This window comes from Colletotrichum higginsianum, chromosome 5, assembly GCF_001672515.1.
Source record: "Colletotrichum higginsianum IMI 349063 chromosome 5, whole genome shotgun sequence".
Classification (NCBI taxonomy): Eukaryota; Fungi; Ascomycota; class Sordariomycetes; order Glomerellales; family Glomerellaceae; genus Colletotrichum; species Colletotrichum higginsianum.
Window position 1 is genome coordinate 3,476,145 of NC_030958.1, and position 18,612 is coordinate 3,494,756.

The 18,612-nt window shown below is 52.0% G+C and overlaps 5 protein-coding genes across 5 annotated transcripts; 3 read left to right on the forward strand and 2 right to left on the reverse strand.

Moving 5' to 3' along the window:
• Positions 1 to 3,656: 3,656 nt before the first annotated feature.
• CH63R_07909 (uncharacterized protein) lies at positions 3,657 to 4,009 on the forward strand (the record flags this gene model as incomplete). The annotated part of the gene is made up of 2 exons (XM_018302883.1): positions 3,657 to 3,878; positions 3,929 to 4,009. 2 exons carry the CDS (start codon positions 3,657 to 3,659, stop codon positions 4,007 to 4,009), a joined length of 303 nt encoding a protein of 100 aa, XP_018157661.1.
• A 1,751-nt stretch (positions 4,010 to 5,760) lies between these two features.
• On the forward strand, positions 5,761 to 8,445 carry CH63R_07910 (Immunoglobulin a1 protease; the record flags this gene model as incomplete). The annotated part of the gene is made up of 3 exons (XM_018302884.1): positions 5,761 to 5,848; positions 5,899 to 6,216; positions 6,326 to 8,445. 3 exons carry the CDS (start codon positions 5,761 to 5,763, stop codon positions 8,443 to 8,445), a joined length of 2,526 nt encoding a protein of 841 aa, XP_018157662.1.
• A 661-nt stretch (positions 8,446 to 9,106) lies between these two features.
• On the reverse strand, positions 9,107 to 11,019 carry CH63R_07911 (Ferric reductase transmembrane component 5; the record flags this gene model as incomplete). The annotated part of the gene is made up of 4 exons (XM_018302885.1): positions 9,107 to 9,549; positions 9,605 to 10,482; positions 10,536 to 10,688; positions 10,754 to 11,019. The coding sequence occupies 4 exons, from the start codon at positions 11,017 to 11,019 to the stop codon at positions 9,107 to 9,109; spliced, it is 1,740 nt and encodes a 579-aa protein (XP_018157663.1).
• A 681-nt stretch (positions 11,020 to 11,700) lies between these two features.
• On the reverse strand, positions 11,701 to 13,419 carry CH63R_07912 (Major facilitator superfamily transporter; the record flags this gene model as incomplete). Its single annotated transcript, XM_018302886.1, has 2 exons — positions 11,701 to 12,805; positions 12,884 to 13,419. 2 exons carry the CDS (start codon positions 13,417 to 13,419, stop codon positions 11,701 to 11,703), a joined length of 1,641 nt encoding a protein of 546 aa, XP_018157664.1.
• A 432-nt stretch (positions 13,420 to 13,851) lies between these two features.
• CH63R_07913 (ABC multidrug transporter) lies at positions 13,852 to 16,299 on the forward strand (the record flags this gene model as incomplete). The annotated part of the gene is made up of 4 exons (XM_018302887.1): positions 13,852 to 14,360; positions 14,433 to 14,551; positions 14,607 to 15,045; positions 15,108 to 16,299. The coding sequence occupies 4 exons, from the start codon at positions 13,852 to 13,854 to the stop codon at positions 16,297 to 16,299; spliced, it is 2,259 nt and encodes a 752-aa protein (XP_018157665.1).
• Positions 16,300 to 18,612: the final 2,313 nt, after the last annotated feature.

Consider the following 18,612-nt stretch of genomic DNA (forward strand, 5'->3'; position numbering starts at 1 on the left):
GTGGTGGAGGAGGAAGAGGAGGAGAAGAGAAGGAAGTTCTGCAGCAGTAGCACACAAAAAAAAGATCCCAGTGAGGTACCTCAGGTCCAAAGATTCCGAGACAGCGAAGTGCCGAAAGAGCTGCAGACGGGGAAGTGGTCTAACCAAGGAAATGGGCTGACCTGTGACTCTACCGCTTTTCTGGGGACTCCAGCAGCACATGAGTCTTGGCCGCCTTCGCCTAGCAAGCCCAAGTAGGTACCTAAGGGGCACAAGCTGGTAGGCAAGATACCTTACCTACAGGTAGCTACCTGCCCAGAGAGGGGCGCGCGTGTACTCCCGGTCCGGTGCGACTCCAGGACATGGAGAAAGAGAGGGCGCATTCGGAGTAAAGTGGATCGAGTCATGAGAGGCTCCGCTCCAATCGTGCAATCGCGGGGGAGCGGAAATTTGGTATCGCCGCAATCCGGATGATGTAATCTGTGCGGGACCCATAGCGGATGAATCCCGACGCGCCCCTGGCCAGGTCTCTCTGACTGGAGCGCATGTGGGCGACGTTCCCCTGGCCCTTCCGGCTTCGGATGTCGCCGCATTTGACTCAGTCCTTCGCTCATTCTCGTCCCTGGACTCGACTCGAGGGTTCTCGTCAGGGACAGCCGAGACTGTCTACGGTGGCCTGGGCGGGGTGGGTGGGCTGCTCCTCTGGTTGTGCTACTTGTTCGCTTCAAAGGGGTTTCACTTTTTCGTCAGGACGAAGGAGCTCAGGGACCCATCTCCCGTTTGCAAGGAAGCAGTTGCATCGATAGCCGACGTAATGTCATTCGAGTCGGGTGCTTAGCGTTTCCCCTTTGGGCCTCGATTGTCCAGAACCGTCTTGTTTGTCTCTTCCCGTGCGCAGTCTCGACCGATGCGTCGTGGTGCGACACACCCACAATGTTGGAAATCTCAGTCGCTTGAACCACGTTCCTGAACTGCGCCACATTATGCACACAACAGTTGCGAAGCCCATCCAATGATACTTTCTAGGGCATCTGAAGTGGTGTAAACAAGCACATCCGAAGGTCTCTTTCTTAGCTGCAACTGACTCAGCATGAAATGTGAATGCTACTTGGAGGGATGCTATTGAAACTGACTTGGTGAAGCACACATGTATGCCTCGATTTGAAATAGTTCTACACGAGATGCTGAGATAGAAACTCTTGCCTTTGTTTTATCGGCGAATGCCTGTAGACTGAATTTGGCGTTGTTTTTCTGGTGGTGGTGGTCATGGTTCCGGGAGATCCAGAGAAGCCGATCTTGATGTCGCCCATTGCATAGGTGCTTCTTTGAGGGAAACCAAGTGAGAGAAGAATACCAGAGACTCAGAAGTCGTGCTTGAAACCAGTCTAAACATGTATTAAGGGTAGAAGTGCAAGTACCTATGAGTTGATGCAGTTGCGACTTGAGTATTACGATGCGGCACGAAACAATGATTAAACTGATAAGAAACTAGAAAAAGTTGAATATCACTCCAGCCTCAGTGGCTGCTTCTAAGTCAGACAAATAAATAGATGACGATTTCATGTGGTTGAACAGCGAACGACCAATTCAAGAAACCACTTTACACATCGAAGTCTCTCATCATATGCGACGAGACCGAGATAATAAATGGTGAAGTCAAACGCAGACTTGCTGGAACCTTTGACTATGTACTGAGAAGACCGGTGATTGATAAATCGTATGACCTATTTAACAGCGAAGTATCTATCTGCGAAACGAGTAACCCCGTTAAACTTGCGAGATCCGTCACAGCCCGTACCTTGGAGATCCAATTGTCTTCCCTCATGCGTTTGCTTCCAGCTAACTACCAGCGCAACATGCGGTAATTAGAACTCTGAAAAACTGTTGAAAGTGTTGATATTAGCTGCCCGGGAATTTTGTTAAGCATCAAGACATACAAAAAAATCAAGTATATCCCTTTTCCCAGCTCTCTAATAATCGTAGCGCGAGTGCGGAACTAGATTCCGAAAACAATGGTTAAACGAGATGTTTCTTCCAATACATATGGTTGCTGTGGTTCATGTGTTTGTGTTTGTCTGTCATTTAATAGTGTATTGGTTCTGGTTGTGATCCTCTAAGCAGCAATGATTTGAGGGTGACCTTGTTCCATCCCGCCACTCGAATCAAAAAGCTCACAACTGATAAAACATCTTCAGAGAGAGAACTGGCTTGATAACTCATAGCGAATAAAACTGCATGATACGAGATAGTCTTTCTTGGTGTTAAAGAGGATAGCGAATTATTCCCAAACAACTCACAAAAAAAACGGGATTTTCCTACTACAGCCTGTATTGGCTCATGGCTAGAAGCTATTTAGGAACTCTCCGCACACCGTATCATGCAGTTCCCTGATGAGTCCTCGTCAAACAACCCCCTCCGAGGTACGCTGGCTATGTATCAGCACTCAAAGAGGATGGCTTGTTGAGACTGGCAACACGAGTCAAAACCCTCAGCTGGTTAAGCAACAAAGATAGAGGTATTTTGACAGCGACTCAGAGACTCATGACTGTTCGATCAGACAAGTATTCACAACAGACCGTATATGCGCAGTAGCAAGGTACCCTTATGTAAACACTGCAGTTTGCGAGCTACATGAAGACTAGTCCAGTCGATCGTGGAGTTCACCGACGGAATGGTAAACTTTAACCTGTCTCACATAGTCTCACATAGTCTCTTTGGAACCCCTCTTAGTTATTGCACGGTTATCGAGTTGGTCATATGCTTGCAATGTTCCTTGCACACTAGTGTGAGATGAAGGATGCGCTCTTAGAAGCTGATTATTGGCTACCTATGCGCGTCAGAAACCCCTGACGCCGACTAGTTCTTGCTGGCCAGGCGGTGTGACTTGGCTGTCCGGGCTCTGATCCGGGCGGCGACATAGTTTTTGGACAACCGGGCGGAGTATTGGGCAGAACAAGCACGGGGCACCGGCCAGGCCGGTCGATGAAGTGAGACCAAAGTCGGCGGGTAGTCAACTGGTCTAGACTCCTGAATTTGGCGTGGATGAGGCCAGTCTCGGTGGTCTGAAGACTTGAAAGGGCACCAATGAGCAGGGGGAAGTACGAAGTGACAAATTGCCCTCCGCTCTTTTGACTGCTTATCATGATGTCTTGACTAGGGTTCTCTTGGACTGAACACCAATTGGTCCTTGACTCCTTGACCGAAAAAGTCCCCTCGAGTAGGAACATATCGATCGGACCTACCGATGGAAAGACATCACTGACTGTTCGTCCACCTGGCTACTCAAGCGCCCTAGCCATGATGCCATCCCTTGCGCGGTTCGAAAACATGATACCGCTAACTATCTGGCTTCAGATATGAGCCGATTTAGCCCATGCGCACGGGGGTCTTCGCCTTCGTGTACATTATGTGCGCCGCAGATGGCATGTTACACCTCATTGACAAGAATCAAGTGTCAGATCGGTTATGCGTTGAGTAGATTCCCAGAACGAACATGGGTTCATTGATGATGCACCCAATGCTGGTCACTTCCGAGCCCTGGTTAGGGTATAAAGCTGGATAGCCATCCTCAATTCTAAGAAGCTCTCATCCGCAACAACAATGCTCACTTCTCTGACGATCACAGTTCTAAAGACATCCACTACCGCAATCTCACAACTCCTTTCTCAATACTCAACATGAAGTACTCCCTCGTCATCACTGCCGCTTTTGTCCTGCTAGCTACTGCGTCTCCTGTCCCGTCCCCGGAATCTATCAGCAACGGCGCAATGGGCAGCGGCCGTGTTCCCTGCGATGGGAAGAACAAGGCAAACTGTGTTCCTGGGGGCAGTACAGGGTCCGCCAATCCCCCAAGCAGTGGCTGCAATCACAACAACAAATGCCGTGGTGGCAGCAAGCTTGTAAGACCTCTGGGAGTGCTCTTTGAAATCGTTGTTCTGATCTCACGTAGCGACGCATGGCGGCGGATGAGCTTGTTGCTGAGGATAACGAGCCCGAGGATGAAGGTGGGATGGATATTGGTTACAACTAGACAAGTCCTATGACATACACCAACCACCCCGGGCTGCGGACCGTGAGGACGGCTTGAGAAGATAGAAGAGAGGATATTGGGATACACGCATTGGCCAAGTTAGACAGTTACGCAACGCGCATTATACGCACGCAATCGAAGCAATCTAAGCTGCATGCACCAAAAACACAAACAATGCCAGACGCATGCCTGAATTATGCATGTTTGTCGTCCCGACTATACATGTTCGTACACATGTTATTGTGAGACGATTGCTAGTATTTCTGAGTCAAAGTAATTGTTGTATACTATCAGTTTGCAGATCTTGACAACATCAATTCAAACAAAACGTTACACCACATAAGTCAGAGGCATCAGCTGACATAGAACCTCTTTGTTAGTGACGCCTTGCTTCAGGAACATGTAACATATCCAGCAGCCGAAAATCACGCACCGTCATGTTACACGCACTTTTGCTCAACATTATGCATTTGATCAAGGCTAAGCAACTGGGTCCTTATTGCTGGAGTGTGTCTCGGCTTCTCTTGCGCTGACAACTGTGATATCTGGAAACTCTGCTCATGAGTCTGACATTCTTCTGCAAAAGCGCCATCCTGTACAGAATGATGCATTTGAATATGTGTTCATTTGTAAAGTCGCATTTCTCATCCCACTAGAATCTGCATCTCACTCTATGTCGATCCGCACGATTTTGTCCAAACCAGTGAGCCACTCGAGTCAACAAAGGCCCGAATCCGAAACCCATTTGCGAGTCCGACAATCCTCTACAGTCAGCTTTAATTTCACGCGGGCTGTTTCCTCTGTGAAAAAGACAACCTCGTATCCATTCTTCTGCTTGCTCGGATCATTGTGCTATGGACCCATGGTAGGCTTGTGTACAGCCGTTCCGTCCGAGATGGCGGCAACTACCACAATGATCATGCTGTGTACCTGTAACACATTCATGTCATATGCTTCTGCGTTGCAGATTTCTGTCAGCGGAGTATCAATTGTGAGGAGATACCGTTTATACGGAGCCACTCATTGAGGACCTCTTGGCTACCGAAGCAAATTTAACTATAGATAGAAGCAGTGCCGAGATCGAGCAGTTCTCGGGCGTCAGTAGCATTTGTCATTTCGCATTCATTTGTTCACATGACAGTCAACATGATCTTGAAGATTGCATTCGCGCTCTCGTTGGTTTCATCCCTTGCAGAGGGGTCGGCCGGGCAGGCACGGCATCTTGGTTTTCGTCGGTTCGAAAACACAACCTTTCCTGTTCTTCAGCCAACGTGCCAGAGTGAGTTCGGTCTGTGTAGCTCATCGGTCACTATTCCCTGGCAAAACACTACGACTGTGAGTCTAGTACCATGTCCTTATACAATGTGCGACGAGGAACGCATTGAAAGACTATCACTGTGATTTATGCACCTACTGAGACCCTCTAGTCAGTGTCGACTGGAAGTGTCGATATTCCAGACACAGTCACCTCTGTCACCTCACTTGCCCCATCAACCACGAGCGAGATCACTGCCACATCGACGTCAAGCAGCCTCACTTTTGATGCTTCAACGCCACAACCATTCATTCCTATCCCAACCAACAGATCTCCTTCAGCGACGGATTCTCGACAATCTGTACCGGGTCTTCCGAGGGTAACGGTGCTGCCACAGCCACCCATTACGGGCCCTGAGATACCAATTCAGACCGCCTCAACTGCACTGCTCACGGCAAGCTTCTCAACCTTGACAAATCTGCCAACAGGCGCAAATATGATCGATGTCACTGGTGTCACATACACGTCTCCCGTTTTCATAACGACGACATCACCCGGAAGCGATGAACCTACCATAGTTCCTAGTAAGCTCCCCAGGCTCCATTGGGACCATTCCAGAAATGACGTGCTCTAGTCATCATCCCCCTTGTTGGCCCACCCAAGATATGCTTTGGCTGTCTCCCTGGTATTGCCCCTCCGAACCTTGAAATACGACTTCCTGAGTTCTGTATTCGAATTCCCATCATTGGTAAGATCGGCCATTGCCCTCCAGCAGACAATGACTTGGGGGGAAATGATGATGGAGGAGAAGACGACAAGAAGGAGGAAGAGAAGGAGAGGGAGGAAGAAAAGAAGTCGACAAAAACAGAATCCTCGACGTCTTCTTCGACTACATCGTGTACCACGATTGTAACTGCAACCCAACGGAGTGTCTTCTGTTCTGTTACCAAAGGTATGATTGAAGTGTTTCCAAAGTACAGAATGGACGTCTTACAACAAAGATTGGCTGTCTGGATTGTGCTAACGCAAACATGAAGCTGCAAATGACCCGTCTTCTCAAGTCTTTGGCGGTTGCACAACAAGCGCCTATACGACGATCACCGGGTGCAGCGTCTATGACTCAGCGAGAACCGTGACGACAACCAAGACGGTCGACAAGGCCGAACCCACGTGCGGCATCGTGACCTGTGGCAGTACTGCGTGCCCAAAGGATGCGGCCCCGGAGCTGCCAAAACTCCCGCATCATGCCCTTGATAAGCGCGGTTCAGCAAAAGAAGGAGACTGGGAAGAACCCGAGGACTACGAATCCGGACTTGTGGACGACTTCATCGACACCCAGCTCAAGTTGTGCATAGCCTATAGGGACGGCCGCTACCCCGGCATCGGGAGTATCCTCGGGTTCACACCGAAACTGGTCGCCAATTATGACATATTGAACGTGAACACGCCGCAAGAGGAGATGGTCAGCGCCAATTGGCTCTTGTTTAAAGACAAGGTGGAAGTTCTCGGCGTCGAGGGTTTGTACGGCTGCACCTCCGTCGTCTTGGTATCCGAACGCGGCGCATGGGCGGCACACATCTTCGAAATGAACATGCAACAAGACGATCTATTTGAATCCCTAGTCCTACAACAGACAGCGGTTGGTCTTCCCGAGAACCACCGGACTCGCCATCTTTACGAGTACGGCCTCAGGGACATATTAAAGAGGCCGGACAAGGGCGACCATGGTGTCATGTTTGGTGACTGGAAGCCGAATCCCGAGAGCGAGGGCAAAACGGCTCAAGACCTGGGCATGCAGGCCTTCATCATCACGCCTCGCCCACGAATCCGTCACTACCCGAATGGCCAACTTCGCACACAAGCGGAAAACAGCGACATCAACCGCGACCCCGGAACGCTGATGTCACCGGAAAACGTGCAAAGATTGTTGGAGCTGATATCCCGGGTTTACGGCGGCATCCAGCCCGAGATCATTGACTACGCGCCGATCATGATGCCCAACGAGGCGTTTGTGGCGATAGGCACGTCGAAAGCGTGGTCGGTGGGCAAGGTAACACGATGGATCCAGCGCCAGCAGAAGGACAGTCCCCGCGGCAAGGTTCTTATCCAGTACAAGCCGGCCAAGACGTGCGACGGAAAGGCGGCGTGGCGGGTCTGGAGCGAGACCCGGCAGATCGGCACGGCAGAGTGGACCCCGGCGTCGGGGCAAGTATTTGTTGCCCCCGGTGGAGCTCCGGTCCGAAGGCAGGCTTGCCCACTCCCGAGCAGGGGCCGGCCAACGGGCTCCGCCTCGTTCACCACCGCTTCGACGCGTGTTTCGGTATCGACTCAGTCCGCTTCATCAGAGAAGCAGGCAACCTCAGCCGGTAGCAGTGACAAGCCGACCCCATCCTCAGGCGCCATGATCACTTTTTCCGTGCTTCCGTCTCTTGCAGTCACTCTCCCAGCTTGGCCAACTGCCGTCCACACTTCTGCTGCGAAGAAGCCCTCTTCTGCGCCAAAAGACTCAATAGTCACTATCTCGGTGCTACCTTCTCTCGCAATCACTCTCCCAGCTTGGCCGACTGAAGCCGAAAAGACTATCGTGAAGACATCCTCGTCAAAAATCCCAGGCTCAGTGATCACAATCTCGGTGCTCCCGTCTCTCGAAATAACCCTCCCAGCGTGGCCGACAGTCATCGACACTTCGGAACCCAGAAAGACATCGGCATCGAAGCCCCAAGAAGACTCGACCTTGCTTCAATCGAGAACCGCCAGCACGAGCTCGGCGCCACGACCCCCTCCTAAACCTCAACCCTCGGAAGAAGCTCTTGTAATGCACGAGACGAGAGGGAGAAACAACTACCATTGGGTCATGTACGGCCGGAAACGTGGAGATCCGAACTTCAGTCCCTGTAGCGGGAAAAATGCAGGCTCAACGAAAGCCAACATGGACATCAGACTTGAATTATCGCCGTGGCCCAGTAGCTTCAGCGCCGAGAGCGACGTAATGGGACGGAAGGACTGTGAGTTTACCCAGGGGTTCGACGACTCCTGGCCCGGTTCGATGCAGTGCAAGGGCACCAACTCGTTTCCTTGCGAAGTCGACAACTGGGATAACAGGGAGGAGGTGTGCGGCAAAGACGCATATAACAAAGGGAAAAGCTACAAAGGCCGCGTCGTGTGCGTGTTTCCTGTTTAGGAATGGCCTATGTATAATGCATCTAAGTCTGGAGACAATGTAAACAGTAGGTAGAAGGGAGGGGAATCAAGGATGGAAATATTTGTTGACCTGTTCAGCCGTACTCTGATCACCTAGTCGCTCATCTCTGGTGGCACTTCATCATCACATCGTAAACGGCCATCTTCAAGTGAGTAGGTAAGTAAGGACGTTGCGTAAGATCAACGAAATATCTTGACGTTTATTCCATTTCAGAGTGGGAAGCATTAACGCCATTTATAAAAGTCCATCATGCCGATTCGTGATCTGGCCCTCTTATGTTTTTTCAATGATCATCTGAGGGGGAGTCACAACCCGTCAACCTACATTAGCTTGAATGCTCGATAAACAGAACCCAAGCAATCCCAAACTTGAGCAAATTGAGAGGAAGTCCTGCTGTCGCAAATGATTTAGAAGGAGTTCTCCATGCTAAATTTCGAGAGCGGTGAGTTTCCAGTGCCATGGGAAATCTTTGATCTGTGCGGACCGTCTGGCAGGACAACTGGAAACTCCAGGAAACACGCTTCTTGTCGGTCTCAGCACGTATGGGTGTGGCGTTATCGCCGCCTTTAGCGGCAGGAAAATACCGATACAAAGACTTCTCCCAATGTATGTTTTAAAAAAATGCCATTCATTGAATCCATCAACCGTTGAAGTCCTCGCAGTGGACATCTATCCTGAAGCCTCGCTTGCTCCGCCAATCGTCCGCCGAATCCTTCACGGCATCCATGAGTGATTCTGGACCGCAAGCCGCCACAAAAACTCTTTGACAACTTTTTGATGTCCCCATAGCTTTTCCAATCACCATTTCAATATCCATTCTCGTGAATGTGACAGCATCCCAGTCGGTTCCGCCCAGAAGTGCGTCCGTATCACATACCTCCGAGATACTCCCATAGTTGGCAAAACCTGTCTTCGAAGAAAGGCTTCTCTCCATTTCGGGTTGGACCCCAGATTCAACGTCAGAGTATGTGGCAAGACTCGGGCTTGCCACCGAATCCTCGCTCGTGACATAGAGCCTCACACTCACACCTGACCCAGCTTTCGAAAGATTGCGGAGATGCTCGGAGAACCAGCTCAATTGCTCTACTGAATGGTCAAAAAAGGCACAGCAAGTAATCGAAATTGCAGGTTGACATACCTGCACGCTTCACAGCCCACACAAACTCGATAGACTGGTGTATAGGCCGTTCCGACTGGCTCAGGATGCGATTCATGAGACCAACTGTGAACGCTGCTCCACTTCCGCCGGCAATAAGAATCAGCTTGTCGTAACTCTCTGTATTCGGGCATGATGTATATGGGCCGTCTACTGAAGCCCAAGCAGTACAGCGAGGGTAGCGGGCCGCGAAGTTGCCGACTGTCTTGGTAAAGCCCTTCCGTGACTTCATTACCAACTCCAAGCCAGAAGGGCCGTTACTGACGATTGTGAATGGATGACTTTGGAAGAGGTGAATTCTCGGGATCCACAGAAAGCAATGAGCGCCTGGGGGAGCGACCTCGATGCCTGGCTTCTTTAGAAGTAGTCGCGTTCCTCCGCCGGGAAGTGAGTAGAAAGTAGCAGTGTTGTTGACGAGGTTGTAGGTGATTCTCGCGGCCCGAAGTACGCGATCTGCCACCCAGAGTGTGGCGATGAACAGCATCAGCACGGGGAGTTTCTTCGCCCAGTTCGGCCGGTGCAGCGATGTCAACACGACGGCAGCCACGAAACCGACGATGTGACTGACGTAGAAGATCTCGTAGCTTCGGTGTCTAAGAACCCCCATGAGCAAGGCCAACATGGAAATTCCAGCGCCGATACCCTCCAGGTTTTCTTGTTTCACCATGTTTGCCCAGCGCCCCTGGCGGCCGAAGTGTATCGTATAGAAAATGGCATGGAGAAGCACCAGAAGCACCGCCGTATATCCCGCGATGCGGTGAAAGATATTGAGCTGAGCATGTGAAATAGGCGTTATATATGCAAGTGGCGTGTTCTTCAATCCAAAGAATACACACAGCGCCATATTCGCCGCACACATCCTAGGAGATGTCAGACACAGCGCAGAACCATGGGGAGTGCATTGGAAAATTACCATCCGAATCTAGATGCCCAGTGGTTCAGTTGATACATGGCCAGATTTGTCGAGGAGAAGACGGTGTTACCAGCGAGGTAGATGCCAACCAATATGATGAGTCCGAAGGAGCGTCGTCCAAACCACCCCCAATCTGCCTGTCTCTCCAGTTTCCTAGAGAGTGATTAGCATGCTGCCGGTCCAAACAAAGAACCCAAGTCTTTTTTCATGATATTTACCGGAAGAGGTGAAACCATTTGAAGAGATGGGGATCTCGCGACGCGCGAGATGCAGCCGAACTCGGGGTCCTGTTGCAAATTTCGCGCAGCCAACGAGCCACAAAGGCAAGGACCAAAAGGCCACAGAGAAACACGGCGTATATTTTCAGCGTCTTCTCATTGCAATGTTGTTTTGTGGTCGGAGGCCTGAGAGCCTGCATCATCGTTGCGGTAGGCATGCTGAGAGCGGCGTGGTGCAAGTCGAGAGTGAACCAGCCGACGAGCATGAGAGCTCGCCTCTGATTGATAAGATGAGGGATGTGGTCTGATTGATAAGATAATCTCGCATGAAATGGAAAATTTCGGGCCCCATACTTTTGCGAGACCGGGGCGGATCATGGAATGGAGAAGCTGATAGGCCAAGGGTGACAAGACTGGGTAGCCCCTTGGCGGCAGGGTTATCGGCATGTGTTCATCTTTCACAGTGAAAGAGGAACCCCGGTAACGAACCTGGGTGACAAGGATGCGAACTGGCTAGCGTTTATCACAGTGAGAAATCGGCTTCCACGGAGAGTCCAGAGACTAGCGTACATCTCAGCTGACTATGGATCCTGTAGTTCATCTGACCTGACCATTGACGTGAGGTAACGATAACTGGGTCAAGCTGGACTATTGGGTCGGGTGACGAGCCTTCTGGTAAGACCAGTCTACTGACTTGTGCAGCATAATCCAGTCAGCCACTCAAGCAAGATGCTGCTGGGCTCGTCGAAGAATGGCAGCAAGGGACCAAAGTCAACACCCGAACCCAAAGATTACTACCAGATTGACACTCTTATAGACTCTCACACTTACGTGCCGTATTGTGTTTGGTGATCGATGCTAAGCAACTCTAAATCTGTGGACAACTTTACATGAGCTGTGAGCTGTTCGACCCCCCCTCCCACCCCCCATGACCCGCCCATCCCATCTTAGTGAGACATGCTCACGTCGTCGATCCACCAGAGAACAGCCCAGTTGATCACCGCCAAAACCCCCAACAGCCACAGAGGCAAGCCCACGAGGTCGTGGGTAAGGCCCCAGCTAAGCATCGCGCCGCCGGCCGTCGGTCCCATTATCCGACCTGCGCTCGAGATGCTGGATGCCAGACCGTGTACCGTCCCGAGCAGGTTCGGGCTCGGGGCCGAGTCGTTGACAAGCAGCATCGTCGCCGGGTTGACAAACGTTCGAGACAAGACGTGCATCGTCAGCACGGCCGACAGGCACGTCCAGATCAGGACGGCATCGTCTGGCAACAGTACGAGATAGGGCAGCGAGAAGTACGCGACGATGCTGAGTGGCAGGAAGACGCGGTAGGATTGCCTGACACCAAGCATGCTGATCAGCCTCGGATAGAGAATCAGCTGTAGAGGTATCCCGATCATGCCTATCGTCGTGTTGGCCAACCCGATCTTCTCGCTGGAGAGGCCGAGGCCGCCGGTGAAGCGGAAGGGCGTGTGGAAGTTGTTGTTTTCCGCCCTGGGCGTCGGTAGGAGGCTGAAGAAGATGGAGTTGAATGCCGAGACGTGCAGGGATTGAAGAAACCGTTGCAGCATGTTGAGGCAGACTTGTCTCGTCAAGATGGCACTGAACGGGGCCCGGATCTTCCTCTTTGGCTTGATCGGCAATGCACCAACCTCCTCGTCTATAGGCCCTTGAACCGAGGCGGACGGAATACCAACGGCTCCTGGATCGTCGTTGTAGCCCGGCACCCGTCGCAGAATCGTATGCATAATGTGCTTGCCCAACCTACGTCCAGCATCCGGCTGATGCTTCAGTTGCGGATGCGTTTCGTCGAGACCCAAGATGATCCCGAGAGTTGCAGTTCCCAGAATGACTGCACAGAACAAGTTGGGAAGCGCATATGGGAAATCCCTCATCCATTGAACACCATGAGCACCGCCGAAGAGCGAGTCTGGTCCGAAAAGGCGTGGGAGAGTATGAACAGGATCGGCGAGGAATCCACTCAGAAGTGGCCCGATGATGACGCCGACGTTGAAGCACATGGGCAATAGAAGAAATGCTCGAGGTTGGTACCTGTGGTGTGACCGTGTCAGCATTTAGTCGACGATCTGTAAATGCTAGAAGGACGCTCCGGGAGGGAATTTTACACACCGCTTGTCAACGACAATCTCAGAGACCATAGTCCTGAGAACACCGATGTTCCCATTAAGAGCGCCGGCACAGAACCGGAAGAAGAAGGCAGCGTATAGAGACGTCGAGAAAGCCATGCCCAACGCAGACATGGCCGAGCCGACAAGCCCAATCGTCAAGACGCGCTTGCGGCCCAGACTCGGGTTGTCCGCGGCATGCCCCCACCAGACAGACGTGAGGCACTGCGCCGCTGCAAACACGGCAGTGAGGTAACCGGCTTGCTTGGGAATCTCGGCAGGGTCGAGGTCCGGGTTGAGCCATTGCAGTTGATAGAAGAGGTAGGACGTCAAAGACCGTTCGCTCAACGGCTCGGCCAGACGGGCCATGACGAGGACGGCCAGCTGCCACTTCCCAGGGATCGAAGCCCATGAGACAGAACGAGACTTTGCCGAGTCTGGGCTGCTCGCATGTTCTTGGAGGAGAGGCGTTTCCTCGCATGTTGGTTGTGCTGGACCGGGCTTGGACTTGTCCAGCTCGTTGGGTGATGAGCGGCCCATGTCTGATGGCAAGCAGTCTGCTATGGCTGCAAGTTGTAACAATGGAACAAATGAGAAATGATACAGCAAGAAACAAGTTGGAGGAAGAAGAAAAAGAGACGCGCTCAAAGGTCTTTCGAGGACGATGAAAGCCTTAGTCTCCGCTAAGAGCCCGGGTCCATTGTTACCTCCACGATCCATCCCGGTCTATTCGGAGGGCCCACCGGAACTGGGAACAAGAGCCTTCTACCGAACCAGGAACTTTCATGGGCTGGAAAGACGATAGACAGCCACTGGAAGTGGACCAATGTTACCCATGAACAATCTATCGGGGCGGGTCGGGTGCTTGCAGCGACGAGTGAAGCTCGACGACAGACGAGGAGTGGGCATCAAAGTCTGCAAAGTCCTTCTTTTACACAAAAACTTCGCCCTGAAACCCCCCCGCGCAGCGCAATGGATGCCACCTGCATCTGCAGCTCGATTCAACTCTTGGCCAAGGGACACGACGAGGACAGCGCCAGGGCCTTGATCCCTGCTCTAAACTGCCACCTGGAAGATCTGCGTCGTCTTCTGGCCCAGTCAAAATCGCTCTCCCGCGATGTCCGGTATCGAGTCACACCGCGTAATGAGCGAACAGGCAGGGTGTTGTCTGTGACATCAGCCCACATCGCGCCCGTGAACAGGATACGCGAGTTATTCGGCGATACTGTTGGTGAGTTTTGGGTATCTTCAGACGGCCGTGTCAGCACCGAGCTGCGTCGACGACTTGCGTGCGTTGTGATATTCCTTCGGTCCAAGTTGAGCTCCCAAGCTTCAGTGCCCCCTCAACTCGCCGGAATATTTCATAAAAACTACAACTATACCGACATTCGAAACTGTGGGAGCAAGTATCTCCAGATCGCTCGGAAGCTCGGTGGCCTCGGATCGATCCTCTGGCTTCCGCTGGACATCCCATCCTCAACGTAAGGAGACTTAGTCTAGTACCTAGTGGAATATTTCCGAGGAAGACAGATAAATGTACTTACGCCAAGCAGCTACGAGAGATACCTAAACTTGGACGATGAGGAGGTATTCCATCATTTGGCTTCTCTCACCCCTCGGTACGAAGACTATACAGCTCTTGTGCAGCGTCTCATATTAAGCCAACTACTTGGTCAGTAGGCTCTGGTTCTTGAGTATGGTTGTAAAAGTGCTCATGATTGTTTCAGATCCGACGCTGCCACCCTCGTATCTGAATCTTTTTGCCGGGTACGCAGATATACTGCCGGCCCCAGACCAGCTATTACTCCTCCTCCATGCACTCGGCGGCTCTGACATTCCAGAGAAGCTTCTGAAGAGTGTCCGTTTGCCGCAGAGGAGATGGGACAGCAATGGAGAGATCCAGACCGTCACCGCTGCCGAGTTTGGTCTCCCATCGGAGCTCATCAACATACTGTCTGATCAAATTCATCTTTCTCGCGCCGCGAAAAGCCCGTACATCATCAGAAGCGCCCTTGATGACACTACCATTGTGTGGTCTCTTTGTCCCGACTATGCGTCGATTTTGTCGCGCATCCTACATCCTAGAACGGCCGATGAGCTCGGAGACACAGCCTTGAAACTCATTTGCTATGTTTGCCCCCCCTGCTACGAGGGCAACACAGACTGGTATGCCTTCGTTTACGTCTCGAAATGTGTTTGAACAACCATCACTCACTTTTATTTTGCAGGTCACCTGTGCTCAAACAGGCTGTTTGGCCGATAGTGCAGAGAGTCACAAAACGACACAAAATACCACCGTCACTCAGAGTCCAAGTCCTTGAGACCCTTCTCTTCTTTGGGGAAAGAGATTCGGTTGCTATACGTCGTGTTGCCGTCGAGCAGGCCAAAGGACTCCTGCGGAAGTCAATGCCATATTATCTCCACGCTTCCGTTGCACTCTTCCGCAGCACCCTCCATCGCGTCGACGCAGACTTCGCCAAATCGGAGTCGTACATACGCGACTTCACCTGGCGTGGACCCCGTCCGACCACCCGCCGGGACCACGCGCTCCAGGGACGCCTTCACATTTCCCAGATGGAGAACAAGATCAAGTGTTACGACAACGACGTGCCGTCATCCATCTACGGCTGGAAGGCCGACCAGCCGCTGTCGGCCCTGGACATCGAGGTCACGTTCCGGCTCCAGAGCACGGCGGCGCGGTTCTTCCAGTCGGTCGGAGATTTTGGCGCGGCCAGGGACTCCTTGGAGCAGATCCTGTCCCTCGACACGACCAAGCCGATACGCGGCAGCACGCGCCGCGTCTTGGTCGGCAGACTCGCCGACACATACTGCGAGATGGGGGATTGTGCGGCTGCTGCCGAGATGGTCCGCGCAGAGCTGGACAACATGAACGACTCTCAAAGCCTGCGTCGCGAGTTTCGACGGCTGATGCTCGCCTCGGCGGAAGCCAACATCGGACTCGAAAAGCTGGGCGCGGCGGAGTCGGCGCTCGAGGAGCTGGAGGGGGCCACGCTTCCCAGGCCGGACAACCTGCACGACCAGCAACTACACATGCGCGCGCTCCTCGCCGCCGCTCGCATCGCTCACTCCGGGACGGACCGCGGCTGGGCTGTGCTGCGGTGGAAGTCTGCGCTCGAGGAGGTCCAGCGCATGCACACCCTCGGGTCGGGGGGCGGGTTCACAGCGGCGGTGATCCATGTGTCTCTGGCCCACGCCCAGCTCGCCGCCGGTGACGGGGAGGGCGGTCGACGGTCGTGGGCTACGGGGATGGAGCTTATGAGGAGCCAGACGTGCGAGTACTGGCTCCCCGTCGTGCCCACCGCATGGTTGCAAAGGATCGCCAGGGAGGTTCATGATTCGCAGGGTTGGCTGTTCCGCATGAAACTGCCTGGCGCGAGGTGTGACATCACATGGACTTGAAATCAAGAGGTGTAGACGGATAACTGATTCATCCTCGCCCGTCTAGTCTGTGTTCGTCTTGTTATTTATTGAAGTCTGCTGAGCGATTAGGAAAGGTTTCGGATAAGTCAACTTTTTTCTGTTCGTCAGGACGGCCATGAGTACTTTCGCGTCACTAACGAACAAGAGGAAAATGTGTCGCTTCGTCCTCAAAACCGGCAAACAATGTATTTCAGGATGCTGGAAGCTTTGCTTTCTCGCAGTTGCAGATATACCACCAGGCACTCAGTTGGCTATTGCTGTTGCGGTGAAAACTGGTTTCCCAAGTAAGTGGTTATCAATGAACATCGACTCTATGGCTTGTTAGTTCTACAAAATGGACTATAAGGATGATCTGCTATTATTTTACTTGGTTGGCACCCTATCACCAATAATCCAGGGCGCCCGTGAGGGCTGTTCATGACGAAATATTCTTGACTAAGGCAACCTATGTTCAATGTTTCGTTTCATCTCAGGGACGAAATCAAAGATAGACAAGCGTAGTGATGGCAATACTGCTACACATCATGTAACAGCCAAGTCTGATTCATCAACAAAGCCAATTCACAGCTGTAAGCTACAAATTGTAATCCCTGATGGAGCCATCCGACCCTATGATCTTGGATGTACTGTAGTCTGTGTCCGACTCTTCACAGCCCCATGTGCCGTAGAAGACAGAGGACTTGTGTTCATAAAAAAGATAATCCCATAAACAAACCATCGAGATTAACGATTTAGTGTATTCTGTCATTGGCTGCAGTTGACACCCATCTGATTCCATCAACCAAAATATCAGCAGCAAGGTCGAGGTACCCACTCGGCTCACATCTATTCCCTCAAGATTGGTTATGGACGACTCAACGTGGTTCAGGCCAGTCCACGTTAAAGAAGCAAACCACCAGCTGCCAGGATGGCGGGGAATTCTTCTAGATGGTTGCAGGCTCCGGGTCGCATAGTGCGGAGGCGTTTTGGGGCCAGTCAGGAACGTTCTAGGTCCAGTCGATATAAACTCGATCGCGTGCTCGGGCTAAGCCTTTCCTCATGGATAAGGGAACCCTTGAGTAGAGAGACTAATGTAAGGGCAATGCGGGCAGGCTCCGCGTTCTGCAGGGGAACGCCAATGTAACAGTTCGCATCCGTCTTCCGTCGATCAATATGGCGTGAGGCTCTGCCGGTTTGACGTGAAGTGGCTCTTTGCTTCGGCCCAACTTCGTTTTGCTCAGACTTCATTTAACCTCCTTTAATGTGATCAAGTCGCCTACGAGTAGTGTGTCCTATCAAAACAAGAAATCAAAGCAGCCCTGGCAAGATCTGCAACCGTAACTGAGGAAGACCTAAAGCTGAGCTGATATTTAACTCAAAAAAGGGAACCTATGAACAATGTCAGCTTGGAAAGCTGAGAACAACGCACGGAATGAATTATTGCAGTTTGCTTTGAGCTGGTGAGCTGGTGTAGGCTTCACTCTACATCAGGTCACAGAGTGTGTCTTGTACGGCCTTCTCTGTCCATCAGCCTTGAGCATACACACGTACATACACACAGTTGGTACCTTTTGTTAAATGACAACGTAATGACGACAGCTGCAGTTAATTCTAAGAAAACCTCACTGGCTGTGTGACGTCTCTGACACCAGATGGTTATGATGGGCCGAACCTGTTCCATTCCGCTTTTGATAGTGAGATATTGGCAAAGGCTCGGCTACAAGAGTCCAATCGGTTATCCTTTAGTTCTGATTGGTTGTGAATGAAAACCTCGCATAGTTGACATCTCTGGAAGAGACGCCTAGCCAAGTTGCGATTACCAACCTCCCCCCCGAGTCGTAAGCTCCAGCGTCATCTTTGATAGAGATATGGGATTCAACGGGCCTGCAGCTGACAATCCACATTCCCCATTGAGGTAAAAGCCGCCTAGCCCCCAGCGGCCGCTTGGTTACCACCCCGGAAATCGCTCAACCCGGAGAACTCTAATGCATTCTCCTCCCCCCCGCTGACCCAGGACCTCGGGCTTGTCAATAACAACATATCAATATTATCCCGCACCTGCCTAATAACGTAAGTAGCCAAGCCGGTACTCACCTTCCAGAAGCAGACAGCTTTGGAAACTAGTTGCGCGGCGAGTCGCGTTGGGCTTGGTTGGGAAGGCTCTGCAATGCTCGGCGTGCTGCGGTGCCAAGGCCGCCAAGGTCAGCTTGATTCCCGGCGTATGGTACCAAGCACTGCTTATCAAATAGTTTGATATGGGCCAAGCTTTTACGGTAGCATCACTCGTCTTGGAAGCTTCCCTTTCTCCCTCGG